This window comes from Girardinichthys multiradiatus, chromosome 2 (genome assembly GCF_021462225.1).
Source record: "Girardinichthys multiradiatus isolate DD_20200921_A chromosome 2, DD_fGirMul_XY1, whole genome shotgun sequence".
NCBI lineage: Eukaryota > Metazoa > Chordata > Actinopteri > Cyprinodontiformes > Goodeidae > Girardinichthys > Girardinichthys multiradiatus.
The window spans coordinates 16,452,025-16,471,321 of NC_061795.1; the positions used below are offsets into that span (position 1 = coordinate 16,452,025).

A 19,297-nucleotide genomic window follows, 5' to 3' on the forward strand; every position below is an offset into this window, starting at 1 on the left:
CATGAAGCTGCCACAATATAAAAGACAGTATGTAGAATAAACTGAGTGGTTTTATTTGTTAGTGTAGGGATCCAAATATGAGATTTGGATTGTAATTTTTCTTCCTAGTGAGCATTTCTAGATGAAAACCCGTTTAAACAGTGTCTAAATGGTTCACAGATGTCCAGACGTTTATGAGACGTCCAACACGTCCACCTGTTTTACCCGAGGACTCCTCTAATTTATGAGTCATTCTTTTATTAGCACTGCGATAACATGGTTTACTTATTTTTTACAAATTAAAACTCTGCTCCTCATCTTCCTCGGCCACATTCTGTCAGCGCTGCTTTATCTCAGTCAGATGGGCGCCTCCTCTGTGTGACACTGTAGTTTTAGTTGCTACTGGTACAATCAGTCTACTTTATCCCAGTATCATAATGGGCTGGGCCGTGATCAGGCTGTAATAAGAGCTACACCTGAAAGGTTTCTCACCGATACATAAACACAGATTTGCACAATTCTTGGGCAGCCAACCTTTTATTTGCATTTTGTTCCCGAGGAGTCAGAGCTTCTTCTGAAGAACTGTTAAGCATTGGTTCTACAAGCTCTCTAAAGTTTTAGGAAAATTTTTAATTGAACTTTAGCGACGTTTTCTCCCTCATTTTCAGCCTAGTTCCCGAACCACTTTCTAGACCTGATGTGAAATCCGTAAACTGAAGGCCTGAATAAGTCATGGGTGAATCCTCTCAAAGGTTCTGTGTCTATTTTATCTGTAATGAAAATCCAGATAAAATAGTAATCCAGTTACTCTATAGTACGAAACAAAGCTGTGTTTCCAAGCACAGCTTTGTTTGTCCCACTTTCTTTTACGTTACTGTCCTCGCATTTACAAACTCTGCTTTTAGAGGAGCACAGTAAACCGACGAAGAGTGATGCTCACAAAAACACTTTCTTATATTATACAGAAACAACCACTTGGGTCAGTACAACGCAGAAAGCATCGCATTGTAAACAAGAACCATGGACAGCAGAAGGGTTTTCATGCAATCACAAAAACAACCATATATTGAGACGTTTATGGCCAACACCAGAGTTGATCCAATGAAATTGTAAAACTCTGAAGTGGTTTTCTAGGTTCTATGTAAGAACAGACACGCACAAAAAATATTCATATTCCTGGAACCCTTTGTCACGTTTTGCCACGTCACTTTAATGTATTTTATGTAGCAGACCGACACAAAATAATGTATAATTGTAAATAGAGAGAAAATAATTAGTTTTTTCTACAAATAAAAACCTTATTTGTGTGATATGGATATGTATTCAGCCTCCTTAACTTTGATACCTCTAAATAAAGTCCAATGAAACTATGTGCCTTCATGTTTATTACCCAAGTAGTAAATAGAGCCCACCTGTCAGGATTTAACCTCAGAATAAATACATACATTTCGAGGTTATGACCCAACTGCAAACCTACCAAGGCATCTGATTACCCCTTCAGCCCCTGATGCTGTTTTTAGACCTCCATTCATGTTTTATTATTATAGTTTCTTGATTGTTAGATGTTCAGTCCCTTTCTAGTTAAATGAAGGTTCAAACAAAAAAAAAAAATGGCTGTCAAACTAAACTGAAATGTCCAAGAAGCAGAACATTTATTAGAAAAACAGCCAAGAGGCCCAACGTAACTCACTGTATGAATGTGTGAGTGTGACTGGGTGAATGTGGCCCTACTGTGAAGTGCTTGAGTGGTCAGCATTAGAAGTAATTAAGGTAATCCCCTTTACCATTTATGTGTGGCTGAAAACTAACACTGAAAGAACCATCCCCATAGTGACACATGATGGTCGCCAGTGATGCTGTGGGGGAGCTTTTCTGTAGCAGAGACAGGAAAGCTGGCTAAATACGTGGCAATCCTGAAAGAGAACTAGCTGAGCCATGTTCCCACTGAGCCATTATTGGCTGTCTTGTCCAAAATCTTTCTTTGTGAAATCTGCGGTGTGTGGTTGCTCGCTGTGACCGATAACTGATTCTGCTCCTCTATCGCCTAGCCATGAGCGCCTTAGCTGCTGTCTTTCTTTCCTCATTCTCCCCTCCTATCTTTTCAGCATCAGACTATAACATTAAACTCATGGACAAACGCAGACAGATGCACATTTATTCTGCTGCAGCAGCAGGTTGTACAGTCTCATTTTCCATTGTATGTTGCGACTGGTCTAAATATAACTTCTTGCATGTAATGCCTGACATGTTCAAGTCCTGTACGATTTTTGGATTGCAAAGTGTGCTTTAAGTAAAATACTCTTGAGACTTGGCTGGAACTTCCAGCAGAAGAATATTCATGTGTTAAAATAGAGCTGTCTAAGTCCAGAACAAAGTCCACCTGAGAACTTGAGGCAAACTTGAAAACAGAAGTTCAAACAGTCCAATCTGACTGAGGTTGAGAGTAAAGAAAAATGGGTAAAACTTTCTGTCTCTAAATTTACAAAGCTGATAAAGACATACCCCAAAAGGCTGTAACTGCAAATTTAAAAAAACTGTGCGTCCTTTTCCTTAAAATTCACAATTATGCACAACACCCCCTCGGTCTATTACATCAAATCCCAGGAAATACACTGGAATTTGTCTGCCTGCGAAATGACAAAATGTGGAAAAGTTCAAGGGGTGTGAATACTTTTGCAATGCAATGTATTATACATTTGTGACTTCCTGCCAGTAACTAAGTCTCTCTTAATGGAAGCACAATATAAAAACTAGAGGGATTCGCGACTTTTGCACAGTGAAGTTCCTCGCTTTGAATATTAATACTGAGATATTTTGGTTACGCTAAAAAGGTTCCGAGATATTGTAAATTAGCTGTCATCAAGGTTTTACAGCCGAATGTGATAAAATATTTACCCAACAAACGACTTGCTCTTGTATTTTTTACAACGAGGAAGACCCTTAAGTTGAGCTGGAGACAAACGTGCTGAAAGAAGATGAATTGCCTTTAGGAGGCTGAGGCAACTCCATATGAACATTTCTCACCTTTTCTTGCTGGTCTTCAAAATCCAAGCTATCTTCAGTGTGTTCCACCATCAGCAGGAGCTCAGCAGAACCTGAAGAAAGACAGAGTCACCACCCAGAACACTGGGCATGTGCAGACACGAAGGTCATCCAGAAAAGCACCAGATAACCGTACCTGGTTGTACCACTGCCAGAGGCTCAGCTAAACTTTGAAGCTGATTGTCAGATGGAGATGTTTCTTGAAAGCCTCTGATATTTTCTGGCTCGCGATCTGATTCTGGTTGGGGCACAAAGAAATACACAACATCTCTAGCATAAGTATATATGCTGTGTTGGACATTGTCAAAGCTGTGATGAGGATACGGAAAAAAAAAAAGAGACGTCTCAAACTTGCCTTCTTCACTGTCTGGTTTCTGAAGAATCATCTTCCTTGCTCGTGGCTGGGGCTGTGGAGCAGATTTGGAGGCTGTGTTTGGCACACTTTTGCCAGAGCTGATGCTCCTCTGAGGTGTTGAGGGTGTGGGAAGAGCAGGATCTGCCTTTTGTTCACTACCAGAAGAATTACCATCTTCCTGAAACTCTTCAAGCCCGGAGGAGGGCATCTTCCTCCCAGGAATGGTTCTCTTACTGATGGTACTGGCAGAATCCCAGTCTGAACCATCTGCACCATTAACACAAGACGGAAAAGGAAGTTTGTGGAGCTGTTGAGGGCTCAGTTTACGTCGAGTTAAACATTACACCCCCAAGTCTCAAGTGTTCACGCCTTAGCTAAAAGAGAGCCTCATACATGAACACCTCTACGCTCTCTTAAGCTACAGCCTAGAGGAAAATGCACTACTACAGTTTTTAGTAAATACTTTAATTTATCTAAATGTTTACTGCTACTGACCTGCTTTTTTTGCTTCAAAAAGTGTCAGGATAGAAGCAAACATGAATACAAAAGAGAATGAAAATCTGAAACAACGTCATGCTTCAAAGTCGCCAGACCAGAGGTTTGCAGAGTGACCTTGTACTAAACAAAGCATTCCAGTTTTAGATGTGCAATCATCCGGTAAAATTACACGAAGCTCTGCCACAAATACCTCAGACAAATGGTTGTTCTTATTACGCAGTGTTAATTGTCACTGGTTTTTTTTAATCCTTTCTTATTACAACTTATTTGATAGAAATCAGTCAAACTATTTGTGTTCTGGACATCTCTAAACAAAGTCTTTCAGTGTAACGGTATTAAAAAAAATGTACCTTCTAGATCATCAACGTCACCTACACCAAGCTCTTCCATTATGTCGACATCTTCTTTAGTTTTGCTGAAAACACTAAACGGTTCCCGTTTTGGACTTTCATTCTAAATAAAATGAAAGACACGGCTCTGTAATCATATCTGATATCATTTATGTTCTGTGGCTCAGTCAGTTAAACTTACCTTTTCCTGTAGAGTGTTGTCTTCACCAGCAAGTTCCCCTCGACTATCGTTGCTTCCAGCTGAAAAAGACAGGATGCACTCTAACTTTGACAACTAACACGATTTCCTAAAGACAACAACGAGATCCTGATGAAGCAGACTGTTAGGACGTAAAAAGCATTCCCATGCAAATGAGCTGGAGGTTAGCACAGACTTACATGTATGCATCAGCCATGCAAACCTATTTATTTTGACTGGAAAACAACTTCAGCAACGGCCAAGGTTAGTAGAATTTGAACTACAACATTCTTTTCAAAACAAAGCAAGCTCCTTAGAATTATATTCAGTTACCTCATACGGTGCCTTGTAGAAGTATTCAACCCCTTGACATTTTTCAAATTTAGTCAGCTTACAACCACAAAGTTTTGTGTATTTTATTGGCATTTTATGCGAAACCACATAAAACACTGCACTGAATTGTCAAGTGGTTGGAAAGCACTTCCCCCTCAGACCAACTGTGTAGTAATTTGGATTTCATCTTTCTAACACCTAATGCAGCCTTGGCTCATTTTCCAAAGATGTTGGCATCATTAGGTGAGAGGTTTAGATCAAATGACCCAAACATTAAACCAAATGGACGCTATGGGAAGTGACCCATGTGGCCTAAATGGCCCCATTAGTGAACTTAACAGCTTTATTCGTGTAATTGTTGTAACAGGTTGATATTTACAACCCATTTTTAGAACTGAAGAAACCTTTTGGATGACAGGTGAAAGATCTTGGAGAAACAAGCATGTGAGTTAGTAGAAAAAACTTGTTTGTAAATTACAGCTGTAAGCCTTTTGGGGTTATGTCTCTACCATTTGTTGAGATTGAAATTTTTGAACTTACACCTTTGCAAAATAGCTTAAAATTAATCAGACTGGATGGATAGTGTCTGTGAACATCCATTTTCAGTTCTGGATCAGATTCCCATTCGGTTTTAGGTCTGGACGTTTACTGGGCCTTTGTTACAAATGAAAGTGTTTTGATTTAAATCATTCAACTGTAGCTCTGGCTGTGTGTTTAGAGTTGTTGGCCTGCTGGAAGGTGACCCTCCTCCTCAGTCCTAAGTCTTTTGCAGCTTCTAACATTTGTTCTTCCAGGAGTGCTCATTGCCTATACTTGGATTTCATCTATCTGTTCAACTTTTCTGTTCTTTTCTTTAAAAACAACGTATGGATGCGACCCATATTTAATTTCCCTTTGGGATTAATAAAGTATTTTTGAATTTGAATTGAATATTCAAAGGCTTTGGTCTTCAACGCAGCGGTTAAAGTCCTGACCCCGGAGACCTGTGCTGCGACAAATGCTAGTGGCTAGCAAAAAAAATACATTTCTTTTTTCATCTAAACACTCTTCCATAAAAACCAGATCTGGGAAGTACAAAACTATAAGTCGTCCTGTCTACAGATTCTCATGCCTGAGCTGTAGGTCTCTGCAGCTCCTCCAGTTACCATGGACCTCTTGGCTGCCACTCTGACTGATATCCTCCCCTAACTAGTCAGTTTAGCGTAAAGCTATGTATTTGTATGCTTACAATTGCGCTAAAACTTTTAGTTTTTTAGAAAATGAACAAAACTGTACTCTGAGATGAGAGGATACCGAAAAAAAAAAAAAGAGACGTCTCAAACTTGCCTTCTTCACTGTCTGGTTTCTGAAGAATCATCTTCCTTGCTCGTGGCTGGGGCTGTGGAGCTGAGCTGTAGGTCTCTGCAGCTCCTCCAGTTACCATGGACCTCTTGGCTGCCACTCTGACTGATATCCTCCCCTAACTAGTCAGTTTAGCGTAAAGCTATGTATTTGTATGCTTACAATTGCGCTAAAACTTTTAGTTTTTTAGAAAATGAACAAAACTGTACTCTGAGATGTGTACAGCATTGGAATTTTGTTTTAGAGCCAAACTCTGCTTCAAACTTTTCCAAAATCCCTGACCTGTCTGGAGCATTCCTTGTTCTTCATGATGCCGTTTGTCCACGAACGTTTTCTGAGAAAGCTCTGAGGCTTTGGCACATGAGCTTTATTTATACTGAGATCAGGTAGAACACAGGCGGTCTTTGTTTAACAACTTGCTTTTGACTTCTAAAGGTAGGTAAAAGGTTGCACTGGATTTAATGTTGGGATATCAGAGTAAAGAGGGCTGAATACAAATGCAGTCCACATTCTTCAGATTTTTAGTTCGAAAACCATAAGCTCTGCTTTTTGTTGGCCTGCCGTGTAAAATCCCAATAAAAAACAACAAAGTTTGTTGTAACGTGACAAAAAGTTAAAAAGTTCAAAACCTCTGCAAGGCACTGTGAGCTTTGACAATACAGCCTTTCCAGCCTTTATGGCCAGCTGGTGGGATCAAGCAGGAAGAGCGAATGCTGCATGCATCCCCTTGTGTGATAATGAAGTGATGGTGAGGTCTCTGATTAGCCGGGGAGTAAAGACAGGCCTACCCTCTCCCTGGCTGCCTTGCGGCATGCCTTCACTCTTGCGAGGCTCTAGCTCTGCCATCCTACTGCCTCCTTTCCCTCTTAAAAAAGAAGGAATGTAAAACATGTCTACAAAAGAAAAGTAACAAACTGTTGGAAGGTTTGGTTTAAAGGGACACACTTTACACTCTGCATGTTTTACTTTATGAAGATTTGGACACTAGACAAACTTAATAGAAGCATAAATATAGATAAAGTGCAAGTTTCTGTAACAATAAATAGGTAAAGTCACACTGTTTCTGCTGCATGAAATGTTGCCTGGAATGACTTGATTACATCTAGAATAAAAAAATAAAACACTGAAACCATCAAGAAAGTTCTAATAATAGAAAATACATTTACTTTCTTTGAGTGGCTCTTCCACAGCAGATGTTTCTTCTAGATTTAGGCAGTGCCGATCTTGCTCTTCTTTATGTGGTATGTTGGAAAGTTCAGAGTTTGACTAAAAAATACAAAACAAATTAGAATCCTGAAAACCCAAAAAAGCAGCGGTTCAGTAACATATTCGTTATACCTCAGAGTCCCATGAACTCCCCTCTTCTTCCCCTTTCTCCAGACCCAGCTCTGATCGGAAATCTACATTAAAATTGAAATTTATTACGTCCAAGTTGAAAACCACAGTTTCATTCTATCAACACGTTAAAAGAGATATTCATCGCTAAATGGCTCACATTTTCTGCATTTTCAAATATGATATTTACTGATGCTCCTAACAGCTGGAAGATAAGTAAGAGTAAAAATCCCAACAATGCTGTCTGTTTCTCGGGATTGCAAACATCAATTAGATATTATGGTTTCACCACAATTCTTCTCACGTTAAAAAACATTCATGATCATCATAAATGATGCGATAATTGCCCATCCCAAATCACTACAATATACTAAACCTTCTATTTCACTCTGGCATCTGCCCCTTTCTCACAAATCCCTCCTGATACTATTCTCCATCCCACTCCAACCTTTTTATTGGCCCATCAGGGACGGATGATTGTTCATGTCAAATTGATGGATGGATGGATGCGCTCCCATTAAGAAGGAAGTACTTCATACCTCTTTTCTTATCTTTACCAACTTCTGCTTCGTTAACAGTCGCAGCTGCATCATGAACCCCCCCACCATCTTCATACTGATTGTTGTCATATGATGTGTCTCCTTCATCCTCTTCGTCGACTTCTTGCTCTTCCTCCCGGTCATTGTCACCTTCGGTGGAATTTTGTTCCTAATTGAGAAAACAAAAAGCATTTTAAACCAAATTTCATGGATTTCTGAGTTCACAACACTGGAGCCCTGCATCAGGATCCCGCAGGACTCAACCCAAATCTTGATGGAGCGGGCGGTTTTAAGACTACCGCAGGCAGGAACGGACGACTTAGAATAGAACCCAGTCCCAAGATTGGATGAAGAGTGTAACTGAGTTTGGTCATAAAATCCAGACTGGGGAAACATTTCTTTTTTTAAATCTAATAATAAAATCAATAAATAATCAATACATTTAAAAATTGTTCAAATGAAAAAAAAAAAACAAAAAAAAACAGCCAAACAGTAATTTAAATATCTTTATGAATTAAAATATACCCAATTTTTTCCAAATACGCATAAATCATTCAGAACATGCATTTCGTCGTGGATGCACCGCCACAAGCCAAAATAAAAAAAACATGTCACATAAATGTTCAGCAATTATGAATTTAGCCTATTTTTTTCTCAAATGTTTTTTTGAGGTTTTATCTGTTTTTGTGATATGTTTATAGATTTTGCTATGTGTGTATGTATGTATGTATTTTTTTTTACTGCACAGTGGTTATTTTTGGTATTTGGCCTCAAGTTACACGAGAATTTGTGATTCAAAGCGAACACATTTTTGTTGAATATATTTTATTTACTCTGCTCTTGTTCATCTGCACTAAAACATTCAGCGGGTAGATATTTATTCAGTCGTAGAGTGTATCAATTAAAGTGGCTGAGGTGGGGTGGGAGTGAAAGAGACAGCAGGAACAGGTGGTAATGATCAGAAATTCAGCGGGATTTTAAAAAAAACAGCCCTGTGAAGGGCTCTAGTACGTACCAAGAATCAAGCTAAGGAAATCAGCTAACTGATGAAGATCTTTGCAGATGGTTTGTGCATACCAACCATCCCTGTTTTACCTGAATATCAGGCTCGTCAGTGCATCTCATGCTCGTGTTCTCAGATCGATCCGGAGAGCTTAGGTCCACATCATCAATGTCAGTCTGAGGTAAGGCTTCATCAGACACCTCTGAACTATGGTGTTGGCCACTGGTGTCCACATCTTTGGTGGGTGGACTTGGTCCGTCATCATAAGACCCTCTTGTTTTGGCAACACTTGCCTTTTTATTTTCAAGTGGAGCATACGATGTTAATCTAGCGTCACTTTCATCGACTGATTTTCCACTTACATGAACAGTTAGACCAGCAGAATCATCTCCAACATCAAGCAGGTGGACTGTAGCACTGGCAAAGTCATACTGGAGCTTTTGATGGTTGCTGTCAGAATCCTCACTTGACTCATTGTCTTTACTCAGAATTTCATCAACCAGCGTTTCTCCCCGAGTTTTGGTTTCACCTTCAGCTTCATAATGTCCATCAATAAGGGAATATGGAATCTCTTCATCATCTTCTTCTGTCTGAATATTGTCTGTTTTTGCTGTTTCTGCCTCTTTCTTGTCTACTGAACGTTTGTGTGCAGGTGTCAATGAAGGCAAACTGACATCAGAACGAAGAGTCGTCATCTGTTTCTCTAAATCATCGCATTCTTCTTCATCATCCCAACTACTACTTCCCGCTTCCTCATTTTCAAAATCAAAGTTTTCTTCCATTTGCGAGAGAGCAGCTCCTGGCTCTCCTTCATCATAGAGTTTCGGTTTTTTTGTGTGTTCATACTCAAGCGCTGCTGACACTACAGGGGAGGGGTCATTGGACTCTTTCTCAATACTGTCCTTTTCCTCGTCTTCCCAGGAGCATTTCTGTGTTTCTTTGGTTTCTCCGTCTTTGTTGACAGATGCATGAAAATCTGTTGAGGCAACTTCCCGTTTAGCATCACGATCATTCTGGTTATCGGCTTCAGAGGAATCCAAGTCTGAATCATCTGCAGTTGCTACCCCTGGTTTGTTTTTGACCTGAGGAGAACTTGGTAAACCTGGTTTTGCAAAAGATTTTGGGTCATCAATAACTACCTCAGATGAGATGCATTGTGTAGATTGGGGTAAAGATGATGAAGAATCCCAAGACGTATCAGGCTGCTCCTCCTTTGGAGGTAAAATAGTTGCTTTTAGCTGCAGATCCGTTGCTTGATCGTCGTTTTTTTGTTGAAGAACCTCAGTGTCTGCCTCGCTTACTTTGGGTATGTCGACGTCACTTCCCTCAACCGAAGAGCCCCATGAGGACCTACGTTTACATCCTTTATCAGGCTCGCTGTCTGACGAAGCATTATCTTCCACATCTGATTCAGCATTTCCTCCAACCTTGGCTAACAGCTTTCTTGGACAAGTGATCAAAGTTCTGCCACCTATTCCTTCTGTTTTATTTTCTTCCTCATCATCACTGTCTTTCCAAGCGTTGTCAGCACCGTTTTTCTCATCTTTCAAGGAGTCCTTGTCAACATTTTCTGGTTCTCTGTGCGACTCTGCCTCTTTAACCTTGCCAGGTGACTGAGTCACTCTCTGACGTCTGGATGGGATTGGGACGTCTGTTGAACTTTGATTTGAATCTATTTGTTGATCTGATGACCTCATATATTCCTTAGCGCAGCTCTCTTCTTCATCAGACAGCTTAGACTCCACCCTAATGGCGGACACAATACAGTCATCTGCCACATCTAGCGTTGCTGCAGGCATTGCGTGGGTTTGTACACCAGTGGGGCTGTTGAGGTGTGTGTCTGCATCTGCTTTGCCATTTTTCTCAGATGCATCATCGATCTCATGTTCTACTCTAACAGAAATGCCAGCGTTGGGAGAGACATTAGTGTTAGGAATGTTTTGAGTGTCAGCTCTGATATAACCAGCTGTGAAGTAGTCCTGAACGTCCTCTGAGTCAGCTTCCTCCTCCTCAGATTCATCTTCTTCATTTCCTTCACTTTCACCACTTTGTTCACTATCATCCTCTTCACCTTCCTCCTCCTCATCTTCTTCCTCCTCTTCATCATCTTCTTCCTCCTCCTCTTCTTCTTCTTCCTCCTCCTCTTCTTCTTCCTCTCCAGAATCCTCACCAGCTGAGCCCTTCTCCTGGGACGTATTAGCATTCAAATGTTTTTCTGAACACTTTCCTTTCCTCCTTTTAGCCGAACTGTCTCCTTTTTTTTGGCATTTAGAAAAAAAACAGGAGAGAAAGTTGTCATAAAAAAGCAAACAGCAAAGCATTCTTACAAGTTTTACCTTTCTGGAGCTTGGAAGAGGAGTAGAAGCCATCTGCGGTGGTTTAGGAAGGGAGGAAACTGGAGGGAGATCTACAGGGTGCTGTGGAGTTTTGCCAGGAGTTAAAGACGGTGGGGTGGGTGGGATTCTTTGGACACTAGTTTCACATTCTGGCTCAGATTCTGTGTCACTCGGGGAAGTGTCAAGTAGTACGGGAGCTGGGGGGCGGGCAGGGGTAACAAATTACAATCGAAAAAATACAAACTATGGCTAAAATACTACAGTAGGTAACAAAGGACTAAAGGATTCTTGGTACCTTCTCCCATTTTAGATCCAAATATTCGGCTGAGGTTTACTTTAAGCGGTTTCTAAAATTCAAAACAATAAATGAAAGTTAGATATAAAAAAAAAAAACCTGCTGTGGTTTAAGGAGAAATGAGCCTCACCAACCTTTCCCACAGATTCATCCTCATCTTCTGTTGAAGGCCACTCATCATTAGCACTTTTAGAAACTCTAAGAAAGAAGAAATACTTACAAATGGAAACTCAGACGCAAAATTGAATTGCTGAATGCAACAAGAAAACTGCATACCGGCTTACTGACTCTGACAAGGAATTGTCTTCGAAATCTGCAAAACAAAAACCAACAAAGCAAAATGTACTTATTATCTAAAGCAAATGTACAGAGAATCATTCAATACGAGGAACAGATCTTCCGAGCATACAAGGTGCCTTATAAAAGTCCATATCCCTAAAGCACTTTATCACATCAACCTAAACTAAGATTGATGTGATAGAAAGTCCAACAAAGAACTACAGAACAGTCAAGTGAAAGGATAATAACACGAGGTTTCATGCTTTTTTTGCTAATAAAACATTTTAAAAGTGGAATCAGCCTCCTTGAACCGGTACTTTGTATACGCCAACCTCTCATTCCACCTACGGCTGCAGGTCTTTAGGGCGTATCTCTGCTAGCGTGGCCCATCTCAGTCCGATCTCAAGTGTTTTACAGCATCTAACATGTTTACTCTATATTTAGTTCCATTCGTTTTCCCATCAATTCTGAACAGCTTGCCTGTCCTGCTGAAAGGAAACACCCCCATACCATGATGGTGCCACCACCATGTTTCACTATAGGAAACTGTGTTTCAGTGATAATGTGCAGTGTCAGCTTTCTGCCAGACAGTGCAGGTCTGGTTCAACTTTGGACTTATCTGACCAGAACACTTTGTTTCACAACATGTTCTCTAGATGGTTTGTAAAAAACTAGAAAACAGTTTTCTTTCAACAATAGTTTTTTTCCTGTCTCCCTTCTTTTAGAGCTGGATTCGTGGAGTGCGTGATTACAGGCTGGGAGATACATTTATGGAGCAGATGTCCCCACAGAATTCTAATGTCAAGAATGTCATTTTGAATTTTGGACCTTCTCTTGTAGCCAACAACATTGCAGGTTGTATTTTAACAGAGAAAATGTTTCAGTGTTTACCAACTGGCACCAGAAATAAACGAACCGGGAACTGCTTTAATAATATACAACTAACTACAAAGCTTTGGCTCTTTAAGTGCTATAGTAATAGTTGTCATGACAAAAGCTTTTTCCACCTGAGCTGTGAATCCCTGCAGCTCCTCCAGAGTTACAATGGGCCTGTCTTCTAAACGTTCTTTGTTCATTAACGTTCTCTAAAAAAATGAGTCCTTCATGGAACAGTTGGAAAATTAAAGTGGACACAGGTATGCAAAAGGATTTTTTACAGGTATCAAAGGGAAGGAGGCTGAATACATAAGCATGCCACACTTTTCAGATTTTTCTTAGTAGAACTTGGAAACCAGGTATCCTTTTCGTGCTACTTCACAATCATACACTATTTTGTGTTGGTCGTTCACATAATATCCATATAAACAGAATTAGCAGCAGGGGATTTTCCAGCATTCAAACACCAGAAGGATTCAGTCTGCTTTCACACAGAAAGCAGTGAGTTTTGCACAGTAGAAGAACAGGTGTGCCCTTTGACGTTGAGCCCATCATGTGTGCGCTGGAGATAATTTAAACTTCAACGCTGAGACTCATGTGTGAACCTCGAAATGCTTTACAATTTGTGAGTTTTACTCCGCTGCATCAAACCAGCCTCATTTTCACTCTTTAATACAACCAGGTCATAACAACTGGCAGCAAACCGACGCATATTCTGCTAACAAAGTTCATCTAAGCATAGTACCTCCCCCTGCTTCATTTGTCCCATGCTCTAGATCCAGTCAAGAGGTTATGCATGAGGAATAAATGAAATGATCAAAGTCAGTCATGAAGAGAAACAATAAAACTTACTTATTTACTATCTTAATAAAACAAACCACTACCACCTTTATCAGTGGCTGGTCCTCCCAAAGAAAAGCCTGCTTCAACATCTTGGGAAGGAATGCCCAAAGTTTTTTTCTTCTTGCTTGGACCTGGATGTGATCCTGAGGCCCTATGGGTCCTCTTGGTACCGTGTTCAGTGATCAGGAGGCAACAACTGAAAAAGGGAAAACAAAAACTACTCAAAATGTCACAGTTCTGATACCATACAGAAAAGATGAAGAAAATGAAAGAAAATAGAATATTGTTAGGTTTGGTGTTACACTCTAAACAACCGTATACAGTACAGTAAAACTGTATTTGTCCCGTAAAGATGTCTTCTGTTTTTGCTTTTTCTTGTCACACTTGAAGTTTCAGACCATCAAAAAAATCACATCATCAGACATGGATAATGTGAATCAATATCAAAAATCCATTTCAATGTGTAATTTCTTTCATTAAGGTAAAAACAGCTTTCTGAACCACCCAAGTGGCCACACCCTAAACCTAAAATCTGCCTGTCTGTAAGTCTTTTGCATTGCTGTGGGGAAGATATCTGGCCCTGATAACAGCTATCCATGTGGTTTGTCCAAAAAAATCACAAAGAAAAAAAGGCTCTACAACCGTTTCTAGGTTGACACAGATGACTGTGATCTTTGCTGACTGACTTTGTTTCTCATCTGCTCTTTAGATCGGTTCATGGTGTGTTGCTTTTTGAGGTCTTTTCGCCTACTTCATGTTGTCTGTAAAGGTCAGTAAATCCGGCCTGGGTGTGGTCAGTGAAACTGAACCAAAGAATTTTGTTAATCACAGTTCATTCGTCATTTAACAAGGTCGCTTTTGTTTCATCACCCTAAACATTTAAATGTGACAAAAAACCCAAAACAAAAGAAACATGTAAGGGGAAATACTTTTTATGTCATACAGGATAAATACTTTTCAACATTGTATCATTTCGCAGCTTCAACTCTGTGTGAATTTATTGGTGTATATTCAGAGACAGCCTTTTGTTCCTGCTATGGGTTTGTATGCATAGCACTCACAAGCTCTTTAACCCTTTTTGTGCTTGAATCCATGTCATGTAACGGATCTCCTGTATTTTCATTCTTTTTTATCTTTCCGTCTTTTTGCTCATCCCTTTAATCAACGTGGGTTGTTTTCAGATGTGCTTTAGAAACAGATTTGATTTGAGTTTACCTATGATGTCCATTCTTCAATGCATAGTCATCTGCTGACCACCCTTTGCTGTCCTGAGATGTGATGTCTGGATCGAACTGCAAGAGAAGCTTTACCATACTGTGCTGCCCTCTGCTGGCAGCTAGCATTAAGGGGGACCTGAAAGTGGAATCAATGTCAGCACAAGAACTCCAAACAATATGACAAACACCTCTTATTGTCAACCACGAGAGAGAAATGACTTCTTGTTTAATGCTAGCCTTTGTTCTTGGTCCAGAGAGTTTACATTAGCGGCCTCTTTCAGCAGAAACTCGGCCATTTCGATCCGGTCCTCACGGACTGATACGGTCAGGGGTGTGAACCCCTCCTGAATCACAGATCAAACAGAATTATTCCAACAATATGGACTGAATGCATAAAACATCCCAAACACTGATACATTTCTGACAGAAAATTAAACTGTAGAGTAAAACATTAACATCGATGACCTCTCTGCAGATTCTATGCACAAGTGTCCTTAGTATTCCCTTTTGTCCAAGATACAGGATCTTACTTGAGTACCGAATCAACTGATCCCTAGCATTTTAACCAGGCCCATAATTCAAACTCATATACTAATCACCGTGTTTGCCGCGTTGATTTCCGCTCCGTGCTGCAACAATAGTACTGCAGTGGATAAAGATGGGATGTTTGCTGCTAAATGGAGGGCCGTATTCCCGTTGATGTCCGCTAGATTGGGATCCGCACGGTTTTCCAACAATATGGTCACACAGTGCTCATGTTGGCCCTGCACCGCCTGTTAACCCCAAAAAAAATGAACATACATGAAGAAGCAGGTAGAAAAGACCCAGAGGTGGCCAATTGTGCTGGCCCTCTGAGTGGAGACGTGTAAAAAGCCTTAACAAATGCATCTTCTATTGCTGTAGCATAATCTCACATCAAATCCAGGCTTTAAGTTCAGTATCAATTTTTTATTGGGGGGAAAAAAAAAATGAAGTTAGCGATCCACAAACACAAAAACGGCTCTGAAAAAAAAAAAAAAAAAAACATACCAATTATGAAACGGGCTACTTGAGGACAGCAGCTACGTTACGAAGATTTTATTACTCAGCAGCATAAAAAAATAACGGCAGCTCCTCCTATATTTATTTATGCACTCGTGGATCGAACCAAGAGCGGAAAATAGTGTAAAAGTAAACAATCCAAACAATGCTGTCAGTTTTAGGGTTTTGCAAATATCTGTTCCAATATCAGTTTATTCCTATCACAATAAATTACAGTTAATGTAGAAAAGCACCTCATACCCAGTGTTAAGTATGATGGGGATCTGTTTCTCCTTTAAAGGAACCTTGTTAAAGAACATGGCTTTATGAATGAGTAACGGGAAAATGGGTCATCCTTGGGTCTTTCTGCAGGAAAATCATCCAAAATATGAGGTAACATCAACAAAGAAATTGTTCACCTCACATGAAAACAACTATCTTCCACGACAATGTCGGTCTATAGATCTAAATGCTACAGAAAAGTTGAGGGGTGAACTGAAGAGAAGAGAGGACCCAGAACTGCGGACGATCTAGAGCGATTATGCAAGGAGGAATGGTCACAGATCCCTCTCTGTGTGTGCTTTGATTTTTTTTATAAGTTATTGGGATAAAAGCAGGAGGCTAATCGGTGCCCTGATGGTAAAACTCATAAAAAAGTTGTGAAATGTGCTGACAGCAGAGGTACAAATAGCTGTACCAGCAGCTATTGGCTGAGAGTGCTGGGCCACTGCAAAAGTTGGATGGAATAATGAACGAGGAGGACAACCTCGAAGTTCTTCAATTTCACCTCAACATTTAGAAACAATGTTCCTTTTCCAACAGTGTAATAGTGATGAATACATTTTCTCCAATTCAAGGTTAGATTTTTCACACATTTTCAGTGTGAGATTATGCAAATGCAATTAGAGAGTAATTAACTTACGGCTTTTTACACATCTTTACTAGAGGTGCAAATAAATGTGGTCAGCAATGTACCATGAGGGAAAAACTAAACAAAATAATTTGACACCAAGAAGGGATTCAGTGAGTGTCATCATGCAGGATTACCTTCATTAAGGCGGATCTGTTTTGATTGTCACGTAGGTCAAGCTTGGCTTTGCCATCAACAAGGAACTGCACCACTTCAGCATGACCGGTGGCACAAGCAATATGAAGTGCAGTTCTGTTAAATAAAAGAAGAGTAGAACCTTAAGCAATGTATAGGAGGAGATTTAAAAAAAAAAAAAAATCAACCAGAGATCTGAATCGGATGATTTTATTCCCCGAAATGATTTTCGGTTTACAAACATGTCAACCAACAGCATGCACTTTGATCCGCTTCTTTTAGTTTTATAAAAACAATGCACTGATGCATAAATAGGTATAATCATATAATTCCTTAATTTGCTGCTGAATTCAAAACTGATACCTCTATGAAAGAACCTGTAGCATTTCTTTTTCATGTAATATTCCCGAGGAATAAAACGAAATGAGTCAAAATCAGAACTGGCAACTAAGACCTAAAAGAAAACTAGGAATCTGTGTCAGCCTGAAAAGGTCCAATCAGTGCATGACTTCTTATAAATCTGGTTCTCAGTTTTATTAAAGATCAAAACCACAATCATCTCATCAACACCATGTTACATTAACAAGACATTATGCCTTTTTTCCCAGCGCTTCACCTCAAAGCACAAAGTTAATTCTTAAACACAAGAAACCTTAGAGGCCATAAATAATTTACTTAGAAGTGCAAGCAATGAGATATTTGCTGGTCCAACGTTAGATAGCAGACACTGTTTCTCGCAACCCTGACACTAAAAAGCGTATTCCTCAGGTTGGGTCAGGAAACTACAACTGGTACGAGTACAAAAGGAGAAATACAATTTATCTTCATTTTATTCTTACAGACAGCTCATGCGCAGGTATACTTCACAGGATACTTGTGAGGATTACCTGTTCTCCTTGTCAAGTTGATTGATATCATTCTTCTTAGCCAACTGCTTCAGCTTGGCCAAATCACCTTGGAAAGCAGCCTTGTGAATCTTCCCCAGATCCTTGTCTTTCAGGTCATAGCCATCAGAAAGTGCACTGACATTGTCAGGGGTGCCAGACGACTGTTTCTTTTTCTTAGTGAAGTTGAATATTTTCTTCATTGCATAGGGCAGTCCAACTTTTCTCTTTAACCGTCACTACCTTCCTCTCGTTAGCTGCTGAGGAGTCACCACAGGCGGCTCTCCCATCCCTAGAATAAGACGCAGAAAGCCGATTAGAAGCCTATAAAATGCTGCGAACCTTTTTGGGTTGGCTTGATGATAAGGCTAATGCAAGTCCTCACACACTATTAGAAATCGAAGTAGCTCCTGTGCATTTCCAGGGTGGTAATAGACTCCATGTAAGAGGCAAAGATGCACATTAGGTATAGTATCTTATTACTGAAACACGGTGTTGGATGACAGAAAACATAGCGGCCATGCTAACGACAGGTTTCAGAGATGCTAACTACAGCATACCTTACATCAAGGTGACAGTCCTTAACGATAAAATAAGAGTTTATTAAAAAGTAGGGATTCATTTTTAATTTGTGTCTTAACCTGAAGCGTATAAAATGCATACATTCGGTTCTCAGGCTAGCTAATGTTAGCGCTGACCGCAGTTATAGCTGCTTGGTTGTTACCATGGCAACCTACTGTAAATTAGTACGACACTCATAACGGATTAGCAAGAGCTAATACAAAAATGTTGGAATATTCAGGTTTCCTCAGCCTAAAAATAAACATTATTCACCAATATTGTTCAATAAATCGTGCTTAATATCATATCGAGGATTAATGTGGCGCATCCTACGTCGTAATTCACATGATGCAAACCGCCACATTTAAAAGGAGCATGTGGTTGAAACGCGGCAAAGCAGAGATTTAACTCTACGAGACAGATACAGCAGCACAACGTTTTGTTTATTCGGCAGAAAAGTGCTCTAAAGAGTAATTAAGTGGTGAAACTGAAGCAGTGCTAACTGAATGCTAACTAGGAGACGCCAAAACCGTATACAAAAATACATGATAATACGTTTGTGAGACTTTAACGCACAAATCACTAATAGTTTGGCCGTGATTAATTGTAACAGCAATATAATACCTCAGTTACTAACCTGTTGATTGCCGGACTTCTGTTACTTTCATCAAGCTAACAAAAATATGCTCACAAAAACCTGCTTGTAGATTTACGTTCAGGGAACCAATCATAAATAAGCAGGGGGGTGTCAACTACTTTGAGTGACCAATAGGCGTCTTCAAGTTATTTGAAAAGGTTGGTTTACAAGCCGTTCGAGACTTGTAGTAGCAAATGTTAACCACACGATGGTGCCATTTCTTTTGAAGTTGGGCTGTACCTAGAATTTTCTGACATTTATAACTGGTTCAAGATCTTTTTTTTTATTAACAATAAATGTATTAAAAAGCTTGAATAAAATAAGAAATAATTATAATACAGTAATTAGAAT

General features: G+C 39.8%; 1 protein-coding gene across 6 annotated transcripts in view; it reads right to left on the reverse strand.

Moving 5' to 3' along the window:
• Window positions 1-19,084, reverse strand: part of si:ch211-272n13.3 (ankyrin repeat domain-containing protein 26) — a 45,575-nt gene extending 26,491 nt beyond the window's left edge. For 4 of the 6 annotated variants that reach the window (XR_007042121.1, XM_047390234.1, XM_047390227.1 and 1 more), the window contains exons 1-21: window positions 18,947-19,084; window positions 17,752-18,040; window positions 16,867-16,981; window positions 15,399-15,572; window positions 15,037-15,143; window positions 14,798-14,935; window positions 13,627-13,778; window positions 13,485-13,511; window positions 11,861-11,897; window positions 11,719-11,782; window positions 11,585-11,636; window positions 11,290-11,486; window positions 7,951-8,119; window positions 7,415-7,476; window positions 7,243-7,342; window positions 6,865-6,969; window positions 4,406-4,464; window positions 4,225-4,327; window positions 3,377-3,643; window positions 3,158-3,259; window positions 3,004-3,074 (exon numbers count right to left, since the gene is read on the reverse strand). Coding sequence is in view for 5 of the 6 variants with exons in the window: in XM_047390234.1 (XP_047246190.1) it covers window positions 3,004-3,074; window positions 3,158-3,259; window positions 3,377-3,643; window positions 4,225-4,327; window positions 4,406-4,464; window positions 6,865-6,969; window positions 7,243-7,342; window positions 7,415-7,476; window positions 7,951-8,119; window positions 11,290-11,486; window positions 11,585-11,636; window positions 11,719-11,782; window positions 11,861-11,897; window positions 13,485-13,511; window positions 13,627-13,778; window positions 14,798-14,935; window positions 15,037-15,143; window positions 15,399-15,572; window positions 16,867-16,981; window positions 17,752-17,951 (2,301 nt within the window). In the remaining variant the exon portion in view is untranslated. The remainder of the gene's footprint in view (window positions 1-3,003; window positions 3,075-3,157; window positions 3,260-3,376; window positions 3,644-4,224; window positions 4,328-4,405; window positions 4,465-6,864; window positions 6,970-7,242; window positions 7,343-7,414; window positions 7,477-7,950; window positions 8,120-11,289; window positions 11,487-11,584; window positions 11,637-11,718; window positions 11,783-11,860; window positions 11,898-13,484; window positions 13,512-13,626; window positions 13,779-14,797; window positions 14,936-15,036; window positions 15,144-15,398; window positions 15,573-16,866; window positions 16,982-17,751; window positions 18,041-18,946) is intronic. The other 2 variants (XM_047390208.1, XM_047390215.1) reach the window with 2 other exon arrangements.
• Between the last annotated feature and the right edge of the window lie 213 nt (window positions 19,085-19,297).